Source organism: Castor canadensis, chromosome 17, assembly GCF_047511655.1.
Source record: "Castor canadensis chromosome 17, mCasCan1.hap1v2, whole genome shotgun sequence".
NCBI lineage: Eukaryota > Metazoa > Chordata > Mammalia > Rodentia > Castoridae > Castor > Castor canadensis.
Genome location: NC_133402.1, coordinates 20,161,438 through 20,189,113, shown reverse-complemented (window position 1 = coordinate 20,189,113; position 27,676 = coordinate 20,161,438). Strand labels below are relative to the sequence as shown.

Sequence of the window (27,676 nt, the reverse complement as noted above, 5' to 3'; positions counted from 1 at the left end):
TGTTGTGCTGTACCATGTCAGTATGATAATTACATTTCTGAGAAGTTATCAAAAATCAAATTGTAAAGTCAATTAATGCAATGGCAGGGATTGGAGTGTTCTACAACCTGGTGATGGGATTTCTCCAGCATTACTGATCAGAAGTAGCATTTCTGGCTCTTGTTCAGATAGGATACTCATCTTCTCCTGCAATCATGGGAATTCCTTCTCTTCTTTTCTTAAGACGCAGATGCTGGGGATGGTGCCTTTGTATGTGGTAGGCACAGGCTCTACCACTGAGCTCCTTCCTTCCTCAGCTCAAGAACTCTTATTAAAAGGAACATCTTACGCATGCACCTCTCCTCTGCCACCCACAACTCTGAAGGCAGAAACCAAAACCACCCATAAAATTGTGTCTGGAAGGGGGAGAAATAACCCAAACATTGCATGCACATATGAATAAAATAAAATTTATAAATAAATAAATAAATAAAATTGTGTCTGGAAAGTATGCCACCCCCATCCTGACCCCAGAAGGTGCCAGCTGCATGGGGTGGGTGCTGGTGATCAAGTCCAGCCCAGCGTCTAGCAGTGTGCAGCTAGGAGCAGCTAAGAATAGCTAGGACAGACTGCATAACATCTTCGAGGCTCTACTTCCTAGACAATTAAGATACCAAGATTATCTAAGTTATAAAGTTGAAAGGATTAAAAAAGATAACACAGGAGAAGTACTAATTTCTAAAAAGCTCAAAAACTGTGTTTTGTTCTTTTTATGACATAAATACTAGAAGACACTTATACTAGGTTTGTGACCTCAGACAAGCTGCCAAATCTCCCTGTTTCTCTGTTTTCTCACCTATCAAAGGAGATAATAGAGTAATGCTTTCACAGGGTTTGTTGGGATAAGTCAGTGCATGACTAGCACTTGGAATAGTGCTGGCACCTGGCAAACATCCACTAAATGTTAGCCTTCGTTATCACAGTTGTTCGTTGGATGGGTCTCTCTGGCAATAGTGTGGAAGATGTAGAAGCAAAGACGTATGGAGTCAGTGAGGGGAATTTCAAGAGACCTGAGAAGATGAGACCCTGAGAGAAGGGAAGAGGGACCACAAGACCAGCAGGCCCATGGAGCAGAGGACAAGTTGCTCTTCCTAAGGTCCAATAAGCAGGCCTTTGTGAGTGGGAAGTGAAAGCCTTGGATGACCACGAGGTGTATACTGAGTGCCTGGCTGGACACTTCACCCTGAAAGAAGAACTGAGGATCTGAGGATGTGGTGAATGAGGGAAACTCTGGAAATGTTGAGTTAAAGCACCTGTTGATCTGTCCATGACACATCCAGTGTGTGGTTTTGGCTATCTGGTTCTGAAGCACAGATAAGGTGCCTGGACAGGCAAGGCAAGCATGCTGTAAATAGCAACAATAAATGTGAACTCAGGGAGTTCATGCAGAATGCCACTCCTGCAGAGAAGATGAGCCTAAGGACAGAAAACTCGAGATCACAATGAAGAGCCAGAGCAGGGAACACAGAAAAGGAGTCCCTAGCTATGGGGGGTAGTGCACACCTGTGCAGGATGGGGTCTGACCTTGAGGCCAGCCTGGTCTATAAATCCTGTCAAAAGGGAAGGGGGGGAGGGGAGGAGAGGGGAGGGAATGAATGACTGCTTCAACTGTGAAGCTGGGCACTAGTAGCTCACACCAGTAATACTATCAACTTGGGAGGCTGAGATTGGGAGGATCATAGTTTGAGGCCAACCCAGGCAAAAACATCATCAGTTCCATCTCAATCAATATCTGGACACAGTGGGATGTGACTGTCATTCCAAGCTACATGGGAAGCTGGGATTAAGAGGATTGCAGTTCAAGGACAGCCTGGGCAAAAGAATTTGCAAGACCCTATCTCAATGAAAAAAAAGCCAGGCATGATAGCATGCACCTGTCATCTCAGCTACAGTGGGAATCATAAAATAGAAAGATCATGGTCCAAGCCCACCTGGGCATATCTCCAAAATAACCACAGCAAAAAAGGCTGAAGGCATAGCTCAACCACTAGGGCACCTGCCTAGCAAGCACAAAGCCCTAAGTTTAAACTCCAATACTGCCAAGATAAACAGATAGATAGATGGATAGACAGATAGACAAACAAATCAATACATACATACTGTGGCTGAGAGAAGAGGAAAGAAAAGGTGGAGACAAGAAGTGAGTGTTAGGGGTCAAGATGCAGGAATGGCCAGGCATCAGTGGCTCACGCCTGTAATCCTAGCTACTCAGGAGGCAGAGATCAAGAGGACTGTGGTTCGAAGTCAGCCCAGGCAAACAGACTCTATCTTGAAAATATTCAACACAAAAAAGGGCCCATGGAGTGGCTCAAGGTGTAGGCCCTGAGTTCAAACTCCAGTACCCCAAAAAAAAAAAAAAAAAAGCAGGTGTGGTACATGGGGGGACATGTTGGTCCTCCAATAACCATTTTCAGTTTTTTTTTTTTGTCTTAAAATGAATATTGGTATTGATTCTTTTCTAGGTTCTAGAAAAATTCATTTAAGAGTTTGATTGATTTGGGCTTCATTCATTAAAATAATATTTGGCCAGGTACTGAAGACTCAGGCCTGTAATCCCAGCTACTCAGGAGGATCGTGGTTTGAAGCCAACAAATACAGAGACCCTATCTCAAAAATATTCAGTACACAAAACGGCCAGTAGAGTGGCTCAAGTGGTAGAGCACCTGCCTAGCAAGAGCAAGGCCCTGCGTTCAAACCCCAGTAACCCCCTAAAAAAAAAAATAATAATAATTATAATGTCTACTGGGATATTAAAGTAACTGGAATGGGTGTTGGAGGCCAAGTCGCAGGGCACTGATGGGAGGGAGAAGCCAAGCCCAGAAAGGGTGAATGCTGTGAGTGACTGAGAAGATGGAGGTAAGGGAGAAAGGAGGGCAGAGAAGGCAGAGCAGAAAGGGTAGGTCAATGGGGCAGAGTCCCTGGGAAGTGATCCATGCCGAAGGGCTGACCTCAGTCGGGTGATAGGATGAAGGAGCATGCATGGATCATAATTATGAGCACAGGGTCTAGTGAACTTGACCATTAGACCACAGTGGCATATCCAGTTTTCTCTAGAAATAAGGAAGCAGGTCATTCAAGGAGAGTGGATATGTCTGGGGTAGGGTGGAGCAGCTTTGAGAAAAGTGAAAGTCTGGCAAAGGCACTCAGGAAAACGGGTGGGGAACTGAGCCAAGGATTGAAGGCAGCATTGGAAGCCTAGCTCAGCTAGGAGGCCAGGAAGTTTTGGCAGCCTTAACCTTTAAAATTGTATGATCTTTCTGGGCCACACCCCTGCATCCCAGGTATAGGACACAAGAAGCCAAAAAAATCAGGCATTATTCTGCAGAACAGGTGAAAGAAAAAGGTCAGCGGGCTGAGTTTCCAAAGTGATGTACAAGTAGAACCAACAGGGATCAGAGAAGGAAGAGGACAAGAGCACTCATGACACCACCTAGGAGAGAGGACTCTGAAAAAGTAAGACTATGGTCAGATGGTGGGGCAAGATTCTAGAAGTGGTTCTTATGACACAGCAGTGAACTGCTTTTTTGGAAAAGAGAACCAGTTGACGCTGCCATTGGCAGTGTATGACGCTGTGTCTCTCTTCTCCCAAAACAGCAGCAGGCCATCGTCTTGAACTCTGCCAACTCGGTAAGTGAGAAATGGAGTCTTGAATTTTGCATTTCTTAGATGACTTGTCATTATGAAAGTCAAGTCATATATTTCCTGGTCATCTGTATGTCATTTGGGAACTCTGCTTATGATACTTGCTCAGTAGGGAGGCAAGAACTTGAAACATTAAGGATATTTAACCCTCTGTTGTGACTACTGTCCATTTTTTCCCCATAGCATTCAACATAATTTTAATTATGATATAATACATAACAGACAGAAGTTTAAATTTTTCTTTTTTTTCAGGCCTAGGGATCAAACCTTGGGCCTCTAAGCACTAGGCAAGTGCCCTGTCACTGAGGTACACCCCTAAGCCCAGAGTTTAGTTAAATCTGTAAGTTATCTTGTATTATTCCTTCTCTGCACTTTTATGCCAAACTGTGAAGTACTTTCCATGATACACCATATTTTCTTCTATTTTTTTTTAACATGAAAAAAATGTTTTTTTCCAGTGCCAGGGATTGAACTCAGGGCCTCATGTATCATAGGCAAGTTCTCTACCACTAAGCTGCATCCAGCCTCTGCATGAAACTCTTAATCCATTTGGAATTTATTTTGGCATATGGTGGTGAGATGAGATCTAAGCTGGAAATTTCTCGCTATACTAACCTGTTGTCTCATATTTTTCCGCAGTGTCTTATGACGCCTCCATATCACATGCCAGCATACCACGGCTTGCTCCCCTATGGGGTTAGGAGCCCTACTTCACAAGCGTGAAACACAGTACAGAGGCCAACTTGGCCAAGGTCAGAGAAGGGATCTCAGCTCCTCAGGCCCACTGCACTAACGCAGTTTTCGTTTTTTTTTTAAGCCCTCATTCACTTTAAAAAATATAACTGAATAATTGCCATGAAAGCTGATTCTGAAGGAAGAGGGATCTGATGATCACAAAACCTCAAGAACCATGTTTCTACTTCTTGGGGGAAGGGAGGCTCTCATTTAGAATACGAGTGTTTTGGAGTCCAGTAGAACAGCATACACCAGTGTATGAAATGCACATTGGGAACCAGTATTTCTTTAGAAAGCAGTCCCAGCATGGAGCTATCTGAGCAGCTCTCTGATAACTAGAGCATTTCTGAGCTGCCAGCCAGCTAGATGGATTTTCCTTCATCCTGGGGTTCATGTTCATGGACATAAGGATCTCAGAAGCCCCTGATCTGTGGATGTAGATAATTTTTTTCTGGCCAGAGGGTTAGTAGAATCTCCAACTAAAGTTTCCAGTAAAGTTTCTATTCATAAAGACTGCTCTAAGATCCAGAGCCTTCAGTTAAGTCCGCTGCCTTATGACCTATTAACCACTTCCTTAGAAGTGACACTGACATGTTGCCATGGGTGCTCCATTTAAATTCCTCTCACCATTTCTCAACTTCTTCATCCAGTTCCTAAAAAGTGCACTGCAGGGGCTTGGGGGCATGGCTCAGCGGTAGAGTGCCTGCCTAGCAAGCACGAAGCCCTGAGTTCAAACCCCAGTGCCACCAAAAAAAAAGAAAAAGTGCACTGCAATTGTTATTCCCACATGGTTGGACTAGTAGAAGTACAGTTTCCTGCATTTAAAATCTGCCAGGCAACAACACAGAGCATAAGTCTGATGTAAAACTGGACTCATTCCATGTGATTCTTAGAAGGAACCCAGAGTACAGAGTTATCCTGCCTATTTAAAAAATCACTTTCCAAGTTAGCCACGAAGGAACGCTTCCCAGACAGAACTCTGTTCCCAGAGAGGCACTGGGGATACAAGAGTGACTGCAAGAGGAAAAGCCACAGGATTGGGACACAATCTATCAGCACAGCTTCAGCCTCCTTAAACAGGTCACATTGCCATGGCAGCTTCACTGCTGGCTGGGATCCCCAGTACTCAATCTCCAGCTTCTTTTGTAGCCTTTGCAAAGGATGCTCTGTCTCCTACTTTGCAGATTCCTCACTCCTGTTGGGCTCAGCCCAGACTGAGGCGGCCCCTTCTCTTTAGTCCCTTCTCAGTCCCGCACAGCATACATAACATTTCAGGACATATTTATTAGGGTCTTGCCTAGACTGTATCCCAAGTAACATCAAATTCCAAAATTATATCCTCCTGCCAAAATGTTGGGTGATGCCCACTCATATCCTTAAAGGTCAATTTACTTTCTTCTGCAAAAAGTAAAATAAAATAATGAAATCACCTGCCAGCTTTATGACTAAGACAGAGAACAAAGGCTCAAATTTCAGACACTAAAGATGTGTGGCTAAAAACAGAAGAATGAAGCTTACAGACCTTCTGCATTATAACACTTGCATTTTAGCAAAATTTAAACATTCCTTATCATGTTTCTGGTATGCCCAATGGGTGTAGTCATATTCCCTTTACACAATATTATTGCAAATACTTACACACTTACATATTATTTTGGAATCTAACCACTTAAGTAGGGATAAAAAAGAAATAATAGGAGCTAATTCCAAGATGGCGGCTAGAGGTAGGAAGCAGAAAGCGACCCTCCTATAGTGAAATCTTGGAGAGACGCTGGAGACACACTTTGCAGGCATAATCACCGAGAAAAGGCATAACTTTGACTCCTCCACATCTCCAGCCGGCGCAGAGAATCTCCACTTCACGTTAAACGGAGAACCGAGGAGGCCCCCGGGCCGCCAGTGGCCGGCGCCCATATGGCTTGGGAAGACCCGGACCAGGTGAGCTTCGCGGTACCGCGGTTCCCCTACAGACAAGCCTGGGCCAGAGCAGCATAGCCCCCTGGACAGACTGACCTCCACCCGGGAAAAAAAGAGAAACTGAGTACTAAGCAATAAGAACAGTTAAGACACGCTGGAAAGAGGGTGGGGCGCCCTGAGCGCTGAAGATTGGGGGAAGGGAATCCTTCCCGGGACTGGAAATAAACGAGCCGGGCGGGCAGGAGAGGCTCTGGCGGGAGCGGGGCGCGCCCAGCAACCAGGAGTGGGGACACTTGTGAGAGGAGGGAAGACCCACTTCCCACGTGAACTGTAAATAAACACGCAGGCCTGACAACGCGGGGCAGTGTCACCTTTCCCGGTGCTTGGAAAGGGAAAAGCCTGTAGCAGAGGCCCCCCTCCCCCGCACAGGAGAACTCTGAGCAAACAAAGCCTGTGGGACCAGGTGAGTGCTAAGCTCACCCCAGAGATCTGCATAAATAACGCCTCCAGCTACAGGCTGAGAGCAGCAGGCAGGCAAGCCACAGTTGCAGATACCACTCTCAGAACTGCCTCCAGACGCTTTTTTTTTCTTTTTCTCCCTACCTTTGATGAGAGAACAACCGAATTACACCTGCAAGCCGAAGAACTTACTGAAACTGTATTGCATTTGAACTGGGGACACTAGGTGGGGCTTTTTTTTTTTTTTTCTTCTGTGTGTGTGTGAGTGTAGTTTTGTTCTACTTTATGCATCCCATTTGATGAGACAACTACAGAACAACATCTGAGGCACCAACTCCAGGACTGGAGATTGAGACGGACATCCAAATTATTAAGACTGAAATTGCATTGCATATAAACTTGGAAGTTTTTTGGTTTTTTTTTTTTTATTTTCTATTTTCCATTTTATTTTAATTCATTTTTATATAGAGATATTACTTTCATTTACTTATTTTTTATTTTTTTTACCTTTGATTTTCAATCCTCTCTCTGTCTCTCTATTGTCTGTTCAGCTTACTGTCAATTAGCACACTAACGCTCCCTGTTTATACCTTTGAAACTCTCTTGTCTGATACCTTGTTCTGCTTTCTCCCTCTTGTCTGTATATTTGTTTTCCCCTTTTCTTTAACTTCTTGCTTTCCATCTCAGCTCACTCTTCCATTCTCAATATTACCATTGTTATTATTACAAGCTAGAAAATACTTAATTACACACAGTACAGGGGCAGTAACAACACCAAGGACAATGACAGGAAGACAGAAAAAACAAGGAAACCAGTTTCCCCACAGCAAAAAATTAGTACAGGAACCAGAGGGGAATGAAGAGAACAGAAACTCAGAGCCAGACTCCAACAAAATGAAGATAAACTATGCCAAAGGACCCAATGAAGCCTACAAGAATAATTTAAAAGAAGACATACTACAAGTACTCAATGAGAATTTTATAGAGATGAGACTGGATAGGGTCAACCAAAATGTACAGGAGACACTCAAGAAATTCCAAGACAATAAAAATAGAGAATTTGAAAAAGCAAAAGAAGAAATAAAGGAAACCATAGAAGCACTGTATAAACACCAAAATGAAAGAGAGAACACAATGAATAAATGGATAAATGAACTCAGGACAAAAATAGACAACAATAAAGAAGAAAACAGCCAGGATATGGAAAACCTCAGAAAAAAGAACGAAACAGAACTGCAAAACAAAACGGAAGGCCAATCCAGCAGAACAGAACAAACAGAAGACAGAATCTCAGAACTTGAAGATGAAATGGTAATTAAAGGAAAAACTGAAGAACTACTAATTAAACAACTCAAGACCTGTGAAAAGAAAATGCAAGAACTCACCGACTCCATCAAAAGACCAAACTTGAGAATCATGGGCATCAAAGAAGGAGAAGAGGTGCAAGCGAAGGGAATGCGTAATATATTCAACAAAATAATAACGGAAAATTTCCCAAATCTAGAGAAAGATATTCCCATACAAATGCAAGAGGCCTCCAGGACACCAAACAGACCAGATCAAAATAGAACTACTCCACAACATATCATCATTAAAACAACAGGTTCAGAAACTAAGGAAAGAATATTGAAGGCTGCAAGAGAGAAAAAACAAGTAACATACAAAGGTAAACCCATCAAAATCACAGCAGACTTCTCAACAGAAACATTAAAAGCAAGAAGAGCGTGGGGTGAGATCTTCCGGGCACTGAATGAAAATAACTTCAACCCCAGGATACTCTACCCAGCAAAGCTATCATTCAAAATAGATGGAGCAATAAAAGTCTTCCATGATAAGCAGAAACTAAAACAATATGTGACCACAAAGCCACCATTACAAAAGATTCTGCAAGGGATCCTGCACACAGAAAGTGACACCCAACTTAACCATGAAAAGGCAGGCAGCACCAAACCACAGGATAAGAAAAAGCAAGACAGTAGAGAGTAACATCAAGTTAGGTACACACAATCAAACCTTCAAACAACTAAGATAACTAAATGGCAGGAATCACCACATACCTATCAGTACTAACACTTAATGTTAATGGACTTAATTCACCCATCAAAAGACACCGTTTGACAAAATGGATTAAAAAAGAAGATCCAACAATTTGTTGCTTACAGGAGACTCATCTCACCGACAGAAATAAGCATATGCTTAGGATGAAAGGCTGGAAGAAGATTTACCAAGCCAATGGCCCCCGAAAACAAGCAGGAGTAGCAATACTTATCTCTGACAAAGTAGACTTCAAACCTACATTGATCAAACGAGATAAAGAAGGACATTCCATACTAATAAAAGGGGAAATAGACCAAAAGGAAATAATAATCATCAAGCTGTACGCACCCAATGTCAACGCACCCAATTTCATCAAACATACCCTGAAAGACCTAAAAGCATATATAAACGCCAACACAGTGGTTGTGGGAGACTTTAACACTCCGTTATCATCAATAGATAGGTCATCCAAACAAAAACTCAATAAAGAAATCCAAGATCTAAAATATGCAATAGATCAAGTGGACCTAGTAGATGTCTACAGAACATTTCATCCAACCTCTACACAATATACATTCTTCTCAGCAGCCCATGGAACCTTCTCCAAAATAGATCATATCCTAGGGCACAAAGCAAGCCTCAGCAAATATAAGAAAATAGAAATAATACCATGCATACTATCTGACCACAATGCAGTAAAAGTAGAACTCAACAACAAAAGTAAAGACAAAAAACATGCAAACAGCTGGAAACTAAATAACTCATTACTTAATGAAGAATGGATCATCGATGCAATAAAAGAGGAAATTAAAAAGTTCCTAGAAGTCAATGAAAATGAAAACACAACCTACCATAACCTATGGGACACAGCTAAGGCAGTCCTGAGAGGAAAGTTTATAGCCATGAGTGCATATATTAAAAAGATTGAAAGATCCCAAATCAATGACCTAATGATACATCTCAAACTCCTAGAAAAACAAGAACAAGCAAATCCCAAAACAAATAGAAGGACAGAAATAATAAAAATAAGAGCTGAAATCAACGAAATAGAAACCAAAAAAACCATACAAAGAATTAATGAAACAAAAAGTTGGTTCTTTGAAAAAATAAACAAGATCGATAGACCCCTGGCAAACCTGACTAAAATGAGGAGAGAAAAAACCCAAATTAGTAGAATCAGGAATGCAAAAGGGGAGATAACAACAAACACCATGGAAGTCCAGGAAATCATCAGAGACTACTTTGAGAACCTATATTCAAATAAATTTGAAAATCTAAAACAAATGGACAGATTTCTAGATACATATGATCATCCAAAACTGAACCAAGAGGAAATTAATCACCTGAATAGACCTATAACACAAAATGAAATTGAAGCAGCAATCAAGAGTCTCCCCAAAAAGAAAAGTCCAGGACCTGATGGATTCTCTGCTGAATTCTATCAGACCTTTAAAGAAGAACTGATACCAACCCTCCTTAAACTGTTCCATGAAATAGAAAGGGAAGGAAAACTGCCAAACACATTTTATGAAGCCACTATTACACTTATCCCAAAACCAGGCAAAGACACCTCCAAAAAGGAGAACTATAGGCCAATCTCCTTAATGAACATTGATGCAAAAATCCTCAACAAAATAATGGCAAATCGAATTCAGCAACACATCAAAAAGATTATTCACCACGACCAGGTAGGCTTCATCCCAGGGATGCAGGGGTGGTTCAACATACGAAAATCAATAAACGTAATAAACCACATTAACAGAAGCAAAGACAAAAACCACTTGATCATCTCAATAGATGCAGAAAAAGCCTTTGATAAGATCCAACATCATTTCATGATAAAAGCTCTAAGAAAACTAGGAATAGAAGGAAAGTTCCTCAACATTATAAAAGCTATATATGACAAACCTACAGCCAGCATTATACTTAACGGAGAAAAATTAAAACCATTCCCTCTAAAATCAGGAACCAGACAAGGATGCCCACTATCTCCACTCCTATTCAACATAGTACTGGAATTCCTAGCCAGAGCAATTAGGCAAGAAGAAGGAATAAAAGGAATACAAATAGGTAAAGAAACTGTCAAAATATCCCTATTTGCAGACGACATGATCCTATACCTTAAAGACCCAAAAAACTCTACTCAGAAGCTTCTAGACATCATCAATAGCTATAGCAAGGTAGCAGGATATAAAATCAACATAGAAAAATCATTAGCATTTCTATACACTAACAATGAGCAAACGGAAAAAGAATGTATGAAAACAATTCCATTTACAATAGCCTCAAAAAAAATCAAATACCTAGGTGTAAACCTAACAAAAGATGTGAAAGACCTCTACAAGGAAAACTATACACTTCTGAAGAAAGAGATTGAGGAAGACTATAGAAAGTGGAGAGATCTCCCATGCTCATGGATTGGTAGAATCAACATAGTAAAAATGTCTATACTCCCAAAAGTAATCTACATGTTTAATGCAATTCCCATCAAAATCCCAATGACATTCATCAAAGAGATTGAAAAATCTACTGTTAAATTTATATGGAAACACAAGAGGCCACGAATAGCCAAGGCAATACTCAGTCAAAAGAACAATGCAGGAGGTATCACAATACCTGACTTCAAACTATATTACAAAGCAATAACAATAAAAACAGCATGGTACTGGCACAAAAACAGACATGAAGACCAGTGGAACAGAATAGAGGATCCAGATATGAAGCCACACAACTATGAGCAACTTATCTTTGACAAAGGAGCTAAAAATATACGATGGAGAAATAGCAGCCTCTTCAACAAAAACTGCTGGGAAAACTGGTTAGCAGTCTGCAAAAAACTGAAACTAGATCCACGTATATCACCCTATACCAAGATTAACTCAAAATGGATCAAGGATCTGAATATCAGACCCCAAACTCTTAAGTTGATACAAGAAAGAGTAGGAAATACTCTGGAGTTAGTAGGTATAGGTAAGAACTTTCTCAATGAAACCCCAGCAGCACAGCAACTAAGAGATAGCATAGATAAATGGGACCTCATAAAACTAAAAAGCTTCTGTTCATCAAAAGAAATGGTCTCTAAACTGAAGAGAACACCCACAGAGTGGGAGAAAATATTTGCCAACTATACATCAGACAAAGGACTGATAACCAGAATATACAGGGAACTTAAAAAACTAAATTCTCCCAAAACTAATGAACCAATAAAGAAATGGGCAGGTGAACTAAACAGAACTTTCTCAAAAGAAGAAATTCAAATGGCCAGAAAACACATGAAAAAATGCTCACCATCTCTAGCAATAAAGGAAATGCAAATTAAAACCACACTAAGATTCCACCTCACCCCTGTTAGAAGAGCCATCATCAGCAACACCACCAACAACAGGTGTTGGCGAGGATGCGGGGAAAAAGGAACCGTCTTACACTGTTGGTGGGAATGTAGACTAGTACAACCACTCTGGAAAAAAATTTGGAGGCTACTTAAAAAGCTGGACATCGATCTACCATTTGATCCAGCAATACCACTCTTGGGGATATACCCAAAAGACTGTTACTCCAGAGGCACCTGCACATCCATGTTTATTGCGGCAGTATTCACAATAGCCAAGTTATGGAAACAGCCAAGATGCCCCAGCACTGACGAATGGATTAAGAAAATGTGGTATCTATACACAATGGAATTTTATGCAGCCATGAAGAAGAACGAAATGTTATCATTCGCTGGTAAATGGATGGAATTGGAGAACATCATTCTGAGTGAGGTTAGCCTGGCTCAAAAGACCAAAAATCGTATGTTCTCCCTCATATGTGGACATTAGATCAAGGGCAAACACAACAAGGGGATTGGACTATGAGCACATGATAAAAGCGAGAGCACACAAGGGAGGGGTGAGGATAGGTAAGACACCTAAAAAACTAGCTAGCATTTGTTGCCCTTAATGCAGAGAAACTAAAGCAGATACCTTAAAGCAACTGAGGCCAATAGGAAAAGGAGACCAGGAACTAGAGAAAAGGTTAGATTAAAAAGAATTAACCTAGAAGGTAACACCCACGCACAGGAAATCAATGTGAGTCAATGCCCTGTATAGCTATCCTTATCTCAACCAGCAAAACCCCTTGTTCCTTCCTATTATTGCTTATACTCTCTCTACAACAAAATTAGAGATAAGGGCAAAATAGTTTCTGCTGGGTATTGAGGGGGGGAGCGGGAGGGGGTGGAGTGGGTGGTAAGGGAGGGGGTGGGGTCAGGGGGGAGAAATAAACCAAGCCTTGTATGCACATATGAATAATAAAAGAAAAATGAAAAAAAAAATAAATAGCATGATTAAATTTAAAAAAAAAAAAAAAAGAAATAATAGGAAAAAGTTGGTCGTGGTGGCATGCTTCTATAGTCCCAGCTATTCAGAAAGCTGAGGTGTGAAAATCACTTAGGCCAGTTCAAAAAAGGACAAGTGTGCTGGCACATACCTGTGATACCAGTATTGGATCGCAGGCTAAGGCTTGAGGATCATGAGTTCTAGGACTGCTTAGGCAACATAGTGAGACCCTGTCTCTTAAAAAAAAAAAAAGAAAAAAAAAACAAAAGGGGAGGGAGGAAGGAAGGAAGGAAGGAAGATGCTTATGTTGTGAAATGTCACAACCCTCATCAATTCTCCCAAGAGTCAGTTCACAGACTTACTAGGCCATAAATGCCAAGGTCTGATTTATTTTTCTATCTTTAAGGCCTAGCCCAGAGCAGACACCCAATAAATACTGTTATGATGACTGTTACTGTTATTTCGTTTTTTTGAGACAGGGTCTCGCTATATAGTCTTGGCTGCCTCAAACTCAAGATCCTCCTGCCTCAACCTCCTGTGTGCTGCCCATACCCAGTCCAATAAGTATTATTTTAATGACTGAGTCCCAAACCAACTGAAATCTTAAAGTGAATTTTTCTAAAAACTAAAATCAATGCTAATCTTAATTTTTAGACAAGAATAGAAAAAACAAAACTATAAAAGAGAGCTAGAAGGAGACTAGCTGAACCAGATTTAGAACAGACCACAAACCAACAGTGTGGCACTAGTATCCACACACATGCACACATCACGCCATAAAGCAACGGGAGAAGAGACAAACAGAAGGTCAAAAGGAGGGGTAAACTCTTGGGGATATACCCAAAAGACTGTGACACAGGTTACTCCAGAGGCACCTGCACACCCATGTTTATTGCGGCATTATTCACAATAGCCAAGTTATGGAAACAGCCAAGATGCCCCACACTGACAAATGGATTAAGAAAATGTGGTATCTATACACAATGGAATTCTATGCAGCCATGAAGAAGAACGAAATGTTATCATTCGCTGGTAAATGAATGGAATTGGAGAACATCATTCTGAGTGAGGTTAGCCTGGCCCAAAAGACCAAAAATCGTATGTTCTCCCTCATATGTGGACATTAGATCAAGGGCAAACACAACAAGGGGATTGGACTACGAGAACATGATAAAAGCGAGAGCACACAAGGAAGGGGAGAGGATAGGTAAGACACCTAAAAAATTAGCTAGCATTTGTTGCCCTTAACGCAGAGAAACTAAAGCAGATACCTTAAAGCAACTGAGGCCAATAGGAAAAGGGGACCAGGAACTAGAGAAAAGGTGAGATCAAAAAGAATTAACCTAGAAGGTAACACCCACGCACAGGAAATCAATGTGAGTCAATGCCCTGTATAGCTATCCTTATCTCAACCAGCAAAAACCCTTGTTCCTTCCTATTATTGCTTATACTCTCTCTACAACAAAATTAGAAATAAGGGCAAAATAGTTTCTCCTGGGTATTAAGGAGGGGGAGGGAGGGGGCGGAGTGGGTGGTAAGGGAGGGGGTGGGGGCAGGGGGGAGAAATGAACCAAGCCTTGTATGCACATATGAATAATAAAAATGAAAAAAAAAAGGAGGGGTAAAACTCAGTATTTTTACAGGAGGAGGATTATAAAACAATGGAAAAGTGAAGGGTTTCAACAAACAATGCCCAGCTGTGACTTGAACTTCTCAAGTCTCCCTTTCTCTTTTCTTGAGTCTGACCAGCATGGTGTTAAGCATTTGCTCTGATCCATCCTCAGTGCCATCGTTTTAGCTGTCATCACCTCTCTTAGCCCAGTGCCACAGCTTCCTAACTAGTGTCCTTTCCCCTCGCACTCATATCCTCACCCCACCTGCTGCCAGGCTTCTCTTCCTGAAGCACCGTCTCAATCTTCTGCAATGAAATACTCCCCAAACTGGTGGTGTCTGAGGTTGGGGGAGGCTGTGTATTTTAGTCCTGCCATCTGGGCATTCTCTGGTGAATATTACTGATTCTGGCACACCCAAAAATGCAAAAGCAGTGAGATGAATAGTGTGATGAAAATTAAAGAAAATTCAAAGCTACACTGTGAGAAATACAATAGATATTCAAAGAACAACAAATCTATTTTGGGGTAAGATCGTCAAGTCTGAGAATTCTCAAGTTTTTTTTTTCTTTTATTATTCATATGTGCATACAAGGCTTGGGTCATTTCTCCCCCTGCCCCCACCCCCTCCCTTACCACCCACTCCACCCCCCCCTCTCCCCCCCACCCCCTCAGTACCCAGCAGAAACTATTTTGCCCTTATTTCTAATTTTGTTGTAGAGAGACTATAAGCAATAACAGGAAGGAACAAGGGTTTTTACTGGTTGAGATAAGGATAGCAATACAGGGCATTGACTCACATTGATTTCCTGTGTGTGGGTGTTACCTTCTAGGTTAATTCTTTTTGATCTAACCTTTTCTCTAGTTCCTGGTCCCCTTTTCCTATTGGCCTCAGTTGCTTTTAAGGTATCTGCTTTAGTTTCTCTGCGTTAAGGGCAACAAATGCTAGCTAATTTTTTAGGTGTCTTACCTATCCTCACCCCTCCCTTGTGTGCTCTCGCTTTTATCATGTGCTCAAAGTCCAATCCCATTGTTGTGTTTGCCCTTGATCAAATGTCCACATATGAGGGAGAACATACGATTTTTGGTCTTTTGGGCCAGGCTAACCTCACTCAGAATGATGTCTGAGAATTCTCAAGTTTTGAAAGTTCTACAGACCCAGTTTACACACTATCAGATGGAAATGCATTCAGAGGCTGTGAACTGAAATACCACAGTCACTTTGGACTTGAGAACAAATGGATCTACCCACAGCCATTCTCTACCCAACTGAAAATAAAAGAGATAGAGAGAGGTGTTCCCTCTCTTGCTAAGAGTCAGATAAAAGTTGTCCTTTCTGATTCATAGACAAATTAAAATAAAGGATAAAATATTCAGTGTTAGGTTTCCCCTAAGAGTTTAGAAATTCTCTATCACCTGCTAGCTCTACCTGCCTGTCATCACAATCACTCGTGTGTGTGTTGTGTATCCAGAAAAGCCCTCACTGAACACACAGGCACATGCCAGAGACCCAGTGCTATGCCCCAATCCCTCGATCGGATCAGAGTACTCACGATATCTAGTGGCAGAGAAACACTTAAACGTATTTCTCCAACATACAGCCAGGCTTGGTTTCAAGTGTCCACTCCAGCCAATGCATCTGCAAGTATCTGATGACCATGTGAAATCCAAACTGGTTGATTTATAAATGTTCACACTGACAGGTGACAGGTAGTTGGAAGAATTTCCATGCACTTCTGAACATTTATTTATATAAATATTTGTACTTATCTGAGCACATTTAGTCTACAACTTATGATTTAAACTCCTGAAGAAGAACACCTTTGATAGAGACATGTAGAACAAGGGGAAACTAAAGAAATGCTAATGAAACATTAAAGGAGAGATCAAATTGACTACTGGACCAAAGGCATCTCTGATAAGGAAGACAATGAAAAATAAAAACTGTGGGAAAGGACAGAAAAAGAAGGCAGTAACCAATGCAAGCAATCAATGAGCTGCAATGAATGTGAACTACAACACAGGAAGCCAAGACTTACAACCTTAAGGATGGAAATAAACTGAATACCCTCCCTTTTCATGGCACACATGCCTCTTGTGTCATTTGCTACAAAGCCTAATCCCTCTACCTATTCCAAAAACAGTTTCTTATATAGGCCAAAGATTTTTGGCAGGAATCTACTTTTATTTTCTGAACTCATATTAAACTTACACCTAGTCAAGAACATGCTCTTTCAAGATTCCATTACTGCACTAGTAAGTAATGTTTCTGAGAACAAGAAGGCCAGGTTTTGTACATTAAAACATGTAAATGGATAAAGAAATGGGATCACACTTCATTAACACCTAAGACCTGCTGAAAAGGCCCAACTGGTAATACTCACATTATCTCTTTGCATCTCTGTCATGTCTGTCTCTCCACTCAAGTACTTAGAGACTGGTTATTAAACAGCTGATAGCTTTGACAGGGTTTGTTTGCTATTGAATTGGCAATGAATAATGAAATTGATAACATTAATGCAACTACAATTATATAAACAAATGACACACAGAAAACTCTACAGGAATTACAAATATACTGACACATTTGATCTTAGCGGATACAAACTAAATTTAAATAAGCAGTAATTTTTTGTTTTTTCTTTCTGAACCCAAGGCGTGGCATATGCTAAGGAAGCATTCTACCACTCAGCTACATTCCAGCCCCTGAAGTAAAAATTTTAAAAGACAGTCCCTAATGCTACTAAGACGAAGGGGAAATAGGTCATTCGTCATGTCACATATATGACACATATCACTGTCTATGCTATAAACTAAATGAAAGAATTACCCCATCTTAGAAGGCAATTTGGAAACACTGTGCTATATAAATGTTAATTTCCTACAAATGTAGTGATTGTAAACTCCAGAGAAGGGAACAACTATAATCAATAGAACTGGCTCTTCCAAATGGTGAGGCTAGATGTCCAACAGAGGGGTAAAACTCAGCTCAAGCTAGCAAAGCCAGATAGAAGACAATTTTGAGTCCAGTTGAAAAATAAGGAGAGGCTGACCAAGTTAACATGAAGGGGCTGGAGGTGTAGCTCAAGTAGTTCAGCGCCTGCCTAGTAAATGTGAAGCCCTGAATTCAAACCCCAGTACTGCAAAAAAAAAAAAGTTAACATGATGGATGACCATGGGAAAGCAGAGACTAAGTCAAACAATAAGGAAGGAGGAAGAACTGGCAGGTCACAGGTGATATCCGGGTCACAAAGAGCATGGAGGAGAAATGGGAATGACAGGTGGCAGGGATGAGATGACATTTAATGCCTTTGAGAGATCAGCAACTCTGTGTGTGTGTGTGTGTGTGTGTGTGTGTGTGTGTGTGTGTGTGTGTGTGTGTTGCTAAGGATGGAGACCAGGGCCTCGTGCATGCTAGGCACTCTACCACTGAGCTACATGCCCAGCCCTGTACATATCTCATAAAGGGCCTGACAGTAAATACCATATGCTCTGCAGGGCATACAGATTGTAAAACCAATGAATGAGCCTACGTAACTCCATTTGGTAGCTAACTTTCATTTTGTTCAGGTTCCCACCTAACCTTGCTGACCTTTTTTCAACCCAGACCAAGCCAGTAACTTCTCTCTGTTCTATTCTGAGAAACCACGGTACCCAGAGACTTTAAACACATGTCTCCTGACCAAACCACACCCTAGTCAATGTGCTGATCTAATCAGTGATACCCACCCCACCATCTTTCAAGTGGGCCAAGGACCACTTGGTTCCATTCCCCACCCATGCTCCTACAACCCCTCCTCACAAAAGCCCTTAAAAGCTCATACCAACTACCCCAAGGCACAGATGCTGTCTATGGCATCTGGCCCTCTCCTCCTTTGGAAAATAAGTAAAACTTTGCCTCTGCTTTCACTTGGACCTTTGTGAAATCTGTCATGCCCTGAACCCCAGCCACATGACTGGGACCTGACACAGATCACCTCTGCAACCACTCCACTCTCTGCTGCTCTGTGTGGTTGTGCTCCAATAAACCTTTTGTACAAGACAGAGAATGGGCTGAATTCAGGCTACACACAGGATGATGACCTACAGACTAGGGAAGATAGGGAAATGAGGTGAATTTGAGGATGAAGTTCAAGATGGAGTAGGCAACATCAATCTAAGGATGGAGAGGGCCAGGGTCAGAAAACTGGGAGTCACCAATCAAGGTGAGAACTACAGGGCTGACATCACCCACAGGAATGGTCTGGGAAGAGCCAGTACACTTCCCAGTATGAATACAGTCCCGCCCCAAATCCAAGATTCAACCAACCTCAGATTGAAAATATATGGGAAAAATTCTATCTGACCCAACCTGTACAGACTTGTTTTTCTTGCCACTTAGTCCCTATTATGTACAGTATAACAATTATTTACATTGTATTAGGTATTATATGTACCCTGGAGATGATTTAAAGTATACAGAACAATGTACATAGGATATATGCAAATACCACATCATTTTATATAACGGACTTGTGCATCTGAGGTTTTTACTAACCCTGGTCCTGAACCAATTCCACAAGGATACCTAGGAGGAATGTGCAAGGAGGCTATGCAATGCTCCTAAGCCCAGCACCAGTGGCTAACGCCTGTAATCCTAGCTACTTTAGAGGGTGAGATTAGGAGGACAGCAGTTAACATTCTGTATCTCTCACTTACTCCACTGTTTCTTGTCCTCACCCTGATCTTCAATGCTGACAAAGTAAGGATCAGGCTTGTGACAGGCAAGTATAGAATGGCTGTCTCACAGAAGAGACCACAATATGACACCAGAAGACTGCTCCAAGACCAACAGGCAGACATGCACCAGGACTAATGTGAAAATCTGTGCTGCTGCTGGCACCAGTGGCTCACACCTATAATCCTAGCAACACAGGAGGCAGAGATCAGAAGGATCATGGTTCAAAGCCAGCCCAGGTAAATAGTTCACGAGACCCTATCTTGAAAAACCCTTCACAATAAAAGGCTGGTGGAGTGGCTCAAGGTGTAGGCCTCAAGTTCAAACACCAGTACTGTGCAAAAAAAAAAAAAAAAAAAAAACAGTCTGTGCTGCTGGTTATGAGCAGGGCTATGCTATGAGAAGATGAGCCCTCTCCTCCTGGAGAGGGTCCTTAGCTCCTTAGATCTCAATGATCATGAAGAGTCAGCAAGGAACACAAAGGAATAAAACAAGTCAGCTAGTGAGCACCCTGGAGAGCTGACGTCTACCCAGATGGGAAAGTTGTGACCCTGCTCCAGAACCCGTACTAGGTAGCAATGCTGGATACCGACAGAGCATCCAAGATTCTAGAAGAACCAGGAAATCCAGATTTCCATGTGACAACTACTAACTCTAAAAACGGGTAACAAATAAATAAGCACTGAATAGACACATCTATGGCCTGAAAGCATCTTTGGCATTCATTTATCCACAAGAGAGGCCTGAACCAGGATTTCTCAACTTCAATCTAATACAGTTTGTACTAGATAATTCTTTGTTGTTGGTGCTGTCCTATGCATTATAGAAGCACTCCTGTCCTGTACCTCCCAGATGCCAGCAACAACCCCCAACCTTTCCTAGTCTTGACAATGAAGAACACATACAGCAGGGCTAGGTATAGCTCAGTGGTACAGCACTCACCTAGCATGCCCAGAGCCCTGGGTTTGATCCCCAGCACCACCAATAAATAAAGACTCCACACATTGCCCAGTGCCAACAGTCGTTGACAGCCACTGGCCCACAGCAACATCCAACTCATAGCCTCTCAGATTTGATAAAAGTGTCACTAACATTCAAACAAGGGATTTCTCACCCAGGTTGGGAGTCACAGCTCTGTCACTGACTAGTTCCATGGCCTCTTTGATGTTGGCTTCCTCATCACTGAATCAGGAATAAATAACACCACTTCTGAGAACTGCTGTAAGAATGCAGTGAGATGCTTTGCGCAAAGCACCTGGCCCAGCAGCTTAATAAGCACAGAAGACATTTAATAGACACTCCTGGTGAAAAGGCAGCCCAGTTTCTGTGGCTCTGGAGGCAGAAAGCCTGTACACATGTCCTATGTCAACCACTTTGCTGTGTGAACTTGGCAAGTCATTTTTCCTTCCTTATAAAATAGAAATAAATGCCCTCAGATGAGAACCAGGCCAGGTGGTGGGGCACTGCTCTTTGTAAACTACACTTTGGAAACACTGAGGACAATTACTACCAGACTTGTCAAGATTTAAGTAAAGAAAAGGATGAGCTCTTCAATAAAATCAAAGAACTAAGTGGTATCAGGATAAGAAAGACAGAAAAAAAAAAAAAAAACAGGGACTGTTAACTTCTAGCTCCTTCTAGAAAAGCAGCTGCCAACTGGTGACCCATGGGCCACATCTGGTGGTCTCAAGTATTTTGTGAAGTCCCATGTAGCAAATGGTGACTGTTTAATTTGAATTAAATGCCATCCAATGTTCATAGAAATCCACATTTCAGGCTTGTCCTGAAAACTCCAGAGAGTGGGCCATGCCAGGCCTACCTTCCCACAGAACCTATTTCTGGGATGCCATTGGCAAGTCTTGTGCAGCCCTCACTTGGCCCAAGTCATTCATTTATTTTACTAGCCTGGGTCTCTAGGCACTTTAGGTTTATAACCTTGACTTATCTGAAGACAACTTTGTCTGGGAAAGCACTTGACCCTCCAGCGGAAACTCTGATCAGGGCAGACTCCCCCCAGGACCCAGGTAGTCTGTCCTCTTAGTTATGTCCCTCAGATTCCTCTTCTCCTTGACATCTGGATCTCATAACTTCACACTCCTCACCACCCTAGCATGCACCACTGCATCTAAAGTTTCCAAGGTCAAAACATCTTTCTCTATAGAGTGGCCACAAAAGCCAAGACAGGGTGCTTTTTGCTTGCCTGACCAGCACTTGTTCTGGTAACAGCACCCCAGAATCCTCCATTCTCAGCACACAGATTTGGGTGGGGCTGACTCTGTTCCATTTCTTGGGAAAGGCAGGCATGTGACCCAGAAACATTCACAGCCAATTCTGGGACTTTGGCCACAGTCAAAAGTATTCTTTCCCTCTGGGACTTGTACGGAGGACAATGGGAGTTTGCGGGGCGGGGGGGCTTCCCGGTGAACATAGCCTGGCTAGAGTGGAACCATGGATTCCGCCACATATAAAGCCTCATTACTCTTGGCCTCTTCTGTTGACACGAGTCAATGAATTACTCTCTTTGCTCAGGCACCTTAAATTGGGTTTTCTTACAACCAAAAGATACCTAATCATTACACAAGAAATGTCATAGTAGTGCTTGAAGATGAAGAAAAACAAAAGGCTCTGCTCACATTTTCTCCTGTTACCTCCCTCTATCCAACAGCAGCTAGGTTTCCCCCTCAGATGGTCAGCCCTCTACAAGGATATCATGGGTGTAACTGTTTTTGGTTTGCCTATCACCTCCACACATCTACTGAGCAGCTTCAGGGCAGAAACCATGTGGTATTCACTTTTGATTCTTTAATACCTTGCACAGTGGTGCAGTTTGGGCTCTACTGTTCACTGAATGACGGGGTCACCAACCAGTAGGTGGACAAAAGAACCATCCTATTTCACTGCTTTGGGACACCCACATCGTGAGACCATCTTATAAACCTTGACCCTGTTCTCATAAACTCATCACCAACTATAAACAAATGGCATCATGAGAACTCATTCTCCATACGCCAGTCCCATGGAACCCCGCCATGGGCTACTCACAGGGTCTCCATCCTACAAGATAACACCTAGCACTCTAAGAACTGACAAGCCAACACACAATGGACAAGCCATTCACATCTAGTACTTCTTTCTCCATCCAGATCACACCAGGGAAAACTTCTGTGCTTTCTAGCCTTCATCTTGACCCAATCATACCCTCAATTCTGCTTCTGATGCCCACCAACCATCTGCTTCCATTTTTCCCTGCCTAGATCTTTAAGATTAAAGGAAGAAAAAAAAATACAGCTCTTTAAGATTAAGGAGAAAAAAAAATACAGAAATAGCTGGAAATCAACAGCAAGAAAGCAACAGGTTCTCCAGTAAAAACAGATGTTCTGACTTTGGGTGCATAACTGCCACACCCTTAATAACTCTGTAATAGCTGCAGCTTCCACTGGCATCGAGCAATAAAGATTTTGAAGCAGAGTCAAAGGTCAGGCCCAGAATTACCGTCCAAGGATGAATCACCACCCTACTCTATCCAGTTCACATTTTCCCATACTTGGGCCCACAGCACCAGGCAATTCTAAAAGTTAGAATCCTGGAATTAACCAAGTTGGCTGATCACCTGCCATGTGATAGGAGCCACAGCAGATCGTGGGAATCAAAGGAGATATAGCAAGGACTCCAGGTTTTTAGACTTAATGGAGAACACAGGCAAGTAACAAGGCAATTTGATTACAGAAAAGCAGGTGGTACCTAGGACTATGACAAGGCCCAGGAGGGACATCTGGGACTCTGAGACACAGAGAACTTCCCAGGAGACCCAAGGAATGAGTAGGAGGTGCCTACAGGTTAGGTGTGGTGAAAGAGGCTCCCAAGATTTCCAGGGAGAGGCTAATAGATAAATGCATGCCTCCCCTGGAAACTAAAAGTAGACAAGTATAGCTGGAATGTAAAACTAGGAAGGGAGACTAAGAGGAAACAGGTGCCAAAGAGACCCTAAATGGCTTTCAAAACAAAACTCTGAACTTTGTATAAAAAGAGCAAATGTGTCTTGCCTGACACAATGCAAAAGCAGACCAAAATGCCAATCTAACAAACATTATCGTGGCACACACTGAATATTATTTTACACTGCATATTGCTGAGAATTCTGAGAGGTACAGAAAGTCGTAAGAATGATAATTTTCTTATAATGTTTCTTGCCTGAGGTCCCACCCATTACTACTCACATCTTCCTTCCTCTAAGCTTTATTACTTTCATTTTTTTTTATAAATAACATAAAGTGGGCACGTCTGGACTTCAGAGACAGATTAATTCTGCATATCAGATAAATGAACACCAAGATAACAGGATGGGAAATTTTTAAAGTAGAACAACAAATCTTAAGCAAAAAGTTGAGGGAAATGAAACACTGTAAAAAGCAAATTTAGAAAACTCAAGAGGAAGTAAAAGTATTTTCATAGGCACAAAAAAAGAAGTGTCCGTCTCACGTGCTTTGGCCAAACTAAACTCCCTTTAACTGTTAAAAAACGAAAAAAAAAAAAGAAAGAAGAAGAAGAAGCAAGACCTGTGAAAGAGCGTGCTTCCTTAGGAGAGAAACTGACCTCACCTTTCTTTGCAGAATAAACAGTAAATTGGTCCAGTACAGCTAACTGCCCTCGAGACCTTGAAATAGTTCTCCAGATAACAGCAACACGACAATTGCTTCGGGAAGCTCTCAAAACCACAAATCATTCCTGTCCGACAGCATGATCATCTACAATCTCTATACTTTCATGTAAAAATCAATATTTCTTTGTCAAGCATGAAAGCAACACCACAGAAACACGGGGGAGCATTTGTTTCCACACCCAAGGTGAGAAAGACTTGCTTTTCCTAGGCGCACGGTGTCCACATCCTTTCCTTGGGAGTCCAACTTTTTAAATGTCAAGAACTTGCAAAGTTCCCGTCAGCCTTGCTTCGCAGGCGGCACCATCTCTGAATTCCCTCAAAGGGCCAAACCTCCAGCTTTCATAACCTTGGGTTCGTTATAGCCATCAGCTCTTCTAGGAGGAGGGCTCCACACCTGGCCACCGGGGTATGCCGCCCCCAAAGCCCCGCGCTCAGCACAGCAGTGATGGAGGGTGAGCAGCAGGCGGCGGCCCGTGTCGGGCCGGGTCACAGGGAAGGGAGGATAAGGATAGGCTCGAGTCCCCCGAGGGCGATGCTCCACTGGGCAGGGACAATGGACAGCGGGGACCCCGAGGAGAGGCTGCCGGGCTGCAGGGCCGCCCCCAACTGGACGTCCCTGTGCAGCGTGGCGCAGCCCTGGGTCCCGCCGGCCTCGGGCGGAGCCGCGGCCCGCGGAGGAGTCTCGAGGCCCGGAGAGAAGCCGTCCCGCCCCCCGCCCCCCACCCCTCGCCCCGGCGCGACCCCCTGCAGTTCGACCCCGCGCACTCGCCTGCCTACGGTCTGGTTGGCCAGCTGCTTCATACGGTTGAACTGCTTCTTCATGGCGGCGGCGGTGACGGAGGCCCGCGGGGCTCCGGCCGGGCAGGGCGGGGAACGGCCTGGCGGCTCTACATCGCTTCCCGGCCCAAGCGGCGGTAGCGGTGGCGGTGACTACCCGGGACCGGCCCCGCCTTCGCTCGCGTCACTTCCAGCTACGCTGCCCGCCCCTCCCGCCCCACACCGGCCCGCAGGCCCGAGTCGAGCCGAGTGAAGCCGAGCGGGGCCGAGCGGAGCCAGGCCGAGCAAGCCCGAGTCGAGCCGAGTGAGGCCGAGCGGGGCCGCGCCTAGCCGAGCCTTGTGAGGCCGGGCCGAAGGGGGCCGAGCCGAGCAGAGCCGAGCGCAGCCGAACTGAGCGGAATAGAGTCGAGCGAGTTCGAGCCATCCGAGCCAAATATGATTTGGCCGAGCGGGGTTGAGCCGAGTCGAGCCAAACCGAGCGAGGTCGGGCTGAGTGGGGCCGACACGAGCGGGTTCGAGACAGGTCAACCGAACAGGGCCGGACGTGGCAGAGACAAGCGGAGCCTAGCCAAGCGAGGTCGAGCCGAGTAGAGCCGAGAGGAGTCGAGCCGAGCGAGGCCGGGCCGGGCCGAGCCGAGCCGAAAGGAGCTGGTCTGAGCAGGGAAGAACCAAGCTGGGGTCCGAATCGCCACGCAAGGAGCTCGGAGCTCACGCCGGCACTACAAGTTCTCCGCCCTGGCCACCTCCGAGACCACAGCCCGACTAGTTGACGTCAGTGCAGGCGCCTGTGCTGACCACCAACTCCACTACCCACTGGGATCTTTCCGTACTGTGACTGATGCGTGTCAATTCGGGACATATTAAAATGATCGCCCGTATGAGATCCCTAGCCCCCGTGGAAAGAAGCCAGACACAAAGTGTAGATGTCAGACATCACGTGTGGGCCATCTAGGAACCTACAAAATTCAGCTATGGGCACTGATACAAGAACAGGGGCAGGAGGGCAGAGGTTGGGCGGAACTTTTCAGCGGTGGAAACGTTCAGTAACTTCCTGAGGGTCTTGCTGATGCACGAGTGTAGACATTTGTCAAAGCGCGCTGATTTGTACTTATCAGATGAATGCGTTTCGCTGCAGGTATTTTAGCGCCATTTAAAAATAACTGTTGTGAACATCACAAGCTAGATGTTAGGATCAGATAGGTGTGTGGTACCCCACAGTACAAAGAAGGTGGAAGGCAATGGGTGTTGTCTTAGCACGCGTTTACTCGATCCCGCTCAGCATGGTATTTGGGGGTGTCCTGGTGGCCTGCATGGTTGGCACCCTGCCTTCGTGGCCTTTGAGTCCATACTACCTAGAAAGGCCTCTGGCGTTTTTTCGGTTTATTTTTATCCTTAGCTCCACATACAACGGGGCGGGGACTTGGTGTTATCATTCGATGGTACCAGACGCTTTTCTCCTATAGGACCAGGTCAGTTCTATGACCCGCAACGATGCCCTGGTTTGATGTCCTTGACTGGAACCTAGGTCATTCTCTGCTGCTTCCTTCACAGGCCTCGTCTCTAATTTGTCCATGGATGTGCTGATTGATGAAAGGCATAGAAAAGAGAAGAGTTACCTACCTCCGAGAGAAGGAAGCTGGAAGCCATTCCAGCAATCCTGAGATCAAAGAATGTGAGACTTAAAAATCTTTGTAGTGCCAGGCACTCATTGCTCACTCTTATAATCCTAGCTACTCAAGAGGCAGAGATCAGGAGGATCACAGTTAGAAGCCAGCCCAGGCAAATAGTTCAAGAGAACCTATCTGGAAATACCCAACACAAAAAAGGCTGTGGCTCAAGTGGTAGAGCACCTGCCTAGCAAACATGAGACCCTGAGTTGAAACCCCAATACCACCAGAAAAAAAAAATCTTTGTAGTGATCTGAGCAGGGTATGGTGGCCCCCACCTGTGGCCCCAGCTACTCAAGAAGCAGAGGAGGTAGGAAGATCATGGAGGAGACTGAGGCGAAAGTCAGAAACCCTATCTGGAAAACAAACAAAAAGCAAAATGACTTGGGATGGGGCTCAAGTGGGAGAGCACTTGGACTAGCAAGTGCTAGTCCTCAGTTCAGTCCCTAATATGAAAAAAAAGGAAGGGAAAGAAAAAGCTTTGAAGAAAAAGGAAAGAAAAGGAAATGCTTTGTAGTGATTTACAAAAAAGTATGAAGCCTCAAAACTGCAGATCAGGCAGCAAACCACAAGTTATGAACATGAGTTGCAACAGAAGAAGGTAAAAATAAGACTTCTTAAAGTAAGACAGACAGGGCTTGGCAGAAGCTGCAGACAGACACCAGGTCACTACATTCTGACACTGGCTGTAAACTGGGCTGTTGTAGATGTGCCTGTAATTCCAGCTGCTCAGGAGGCTGAGGGTGGAGGATCACAAGTTTGAGGCCAGCCTGGGCTACATAACCAGACCCCCTCTCCAAAACAACAACAACCATGCTGGTGATATATCACCAACCATTGTATCATCATCATTGGTGTGGTATCCATCATGCATCAATTTTCCAAGCAGATGACATAGATTTTATTAACATGATTTGATCACAATGAGAAATCAACAGATTGTCAGATGAAGTTTTAAGGCTTGAGTCCGAGGCTGACCTTTGGAGGCATGTTGCTCAGACTTCCAATATAGAAGGTACAATCAAGTAGTAAGTGAAAATGAGATCCACCAACTGCAAACCATCATCAGCTTGATGATGATGGAACTTGAATAGAATAGA

At 43.5% G+C, this 27,676-nt stretch overlaps 1 protein-coding gene across 7 annotated transcripts in view; it reads right to left on the bottom strand.

The window, feature by feature from the left end:
* Positions 1–25,078, bottom strand: part of Arhgap17 (Rho GTPase activating protein 17) — a 93,195-nt gene extending 68,117 nt beyond the window's left edge. For all 7 annotated transcript variants that reach the window (XR_012443213.1, XM_074059740.1, XM_074059738.1 and 4 more), the window contains exon 1: positions 24,902–25,078. Coding sequence is in view for 6 of the 7 variants with exons in the window: in XM_074059740.1 (XP_073915841.1) it covers positions 24,902–24,954 (53 nt within the window). In the remaining variant the exon portion in view is untranslated. The remainder of the gene's footprint in view (positions 1–24,901) is intronic.
* Positions 25,079–27,676: the final 2,598 nt, after the last annotated feature.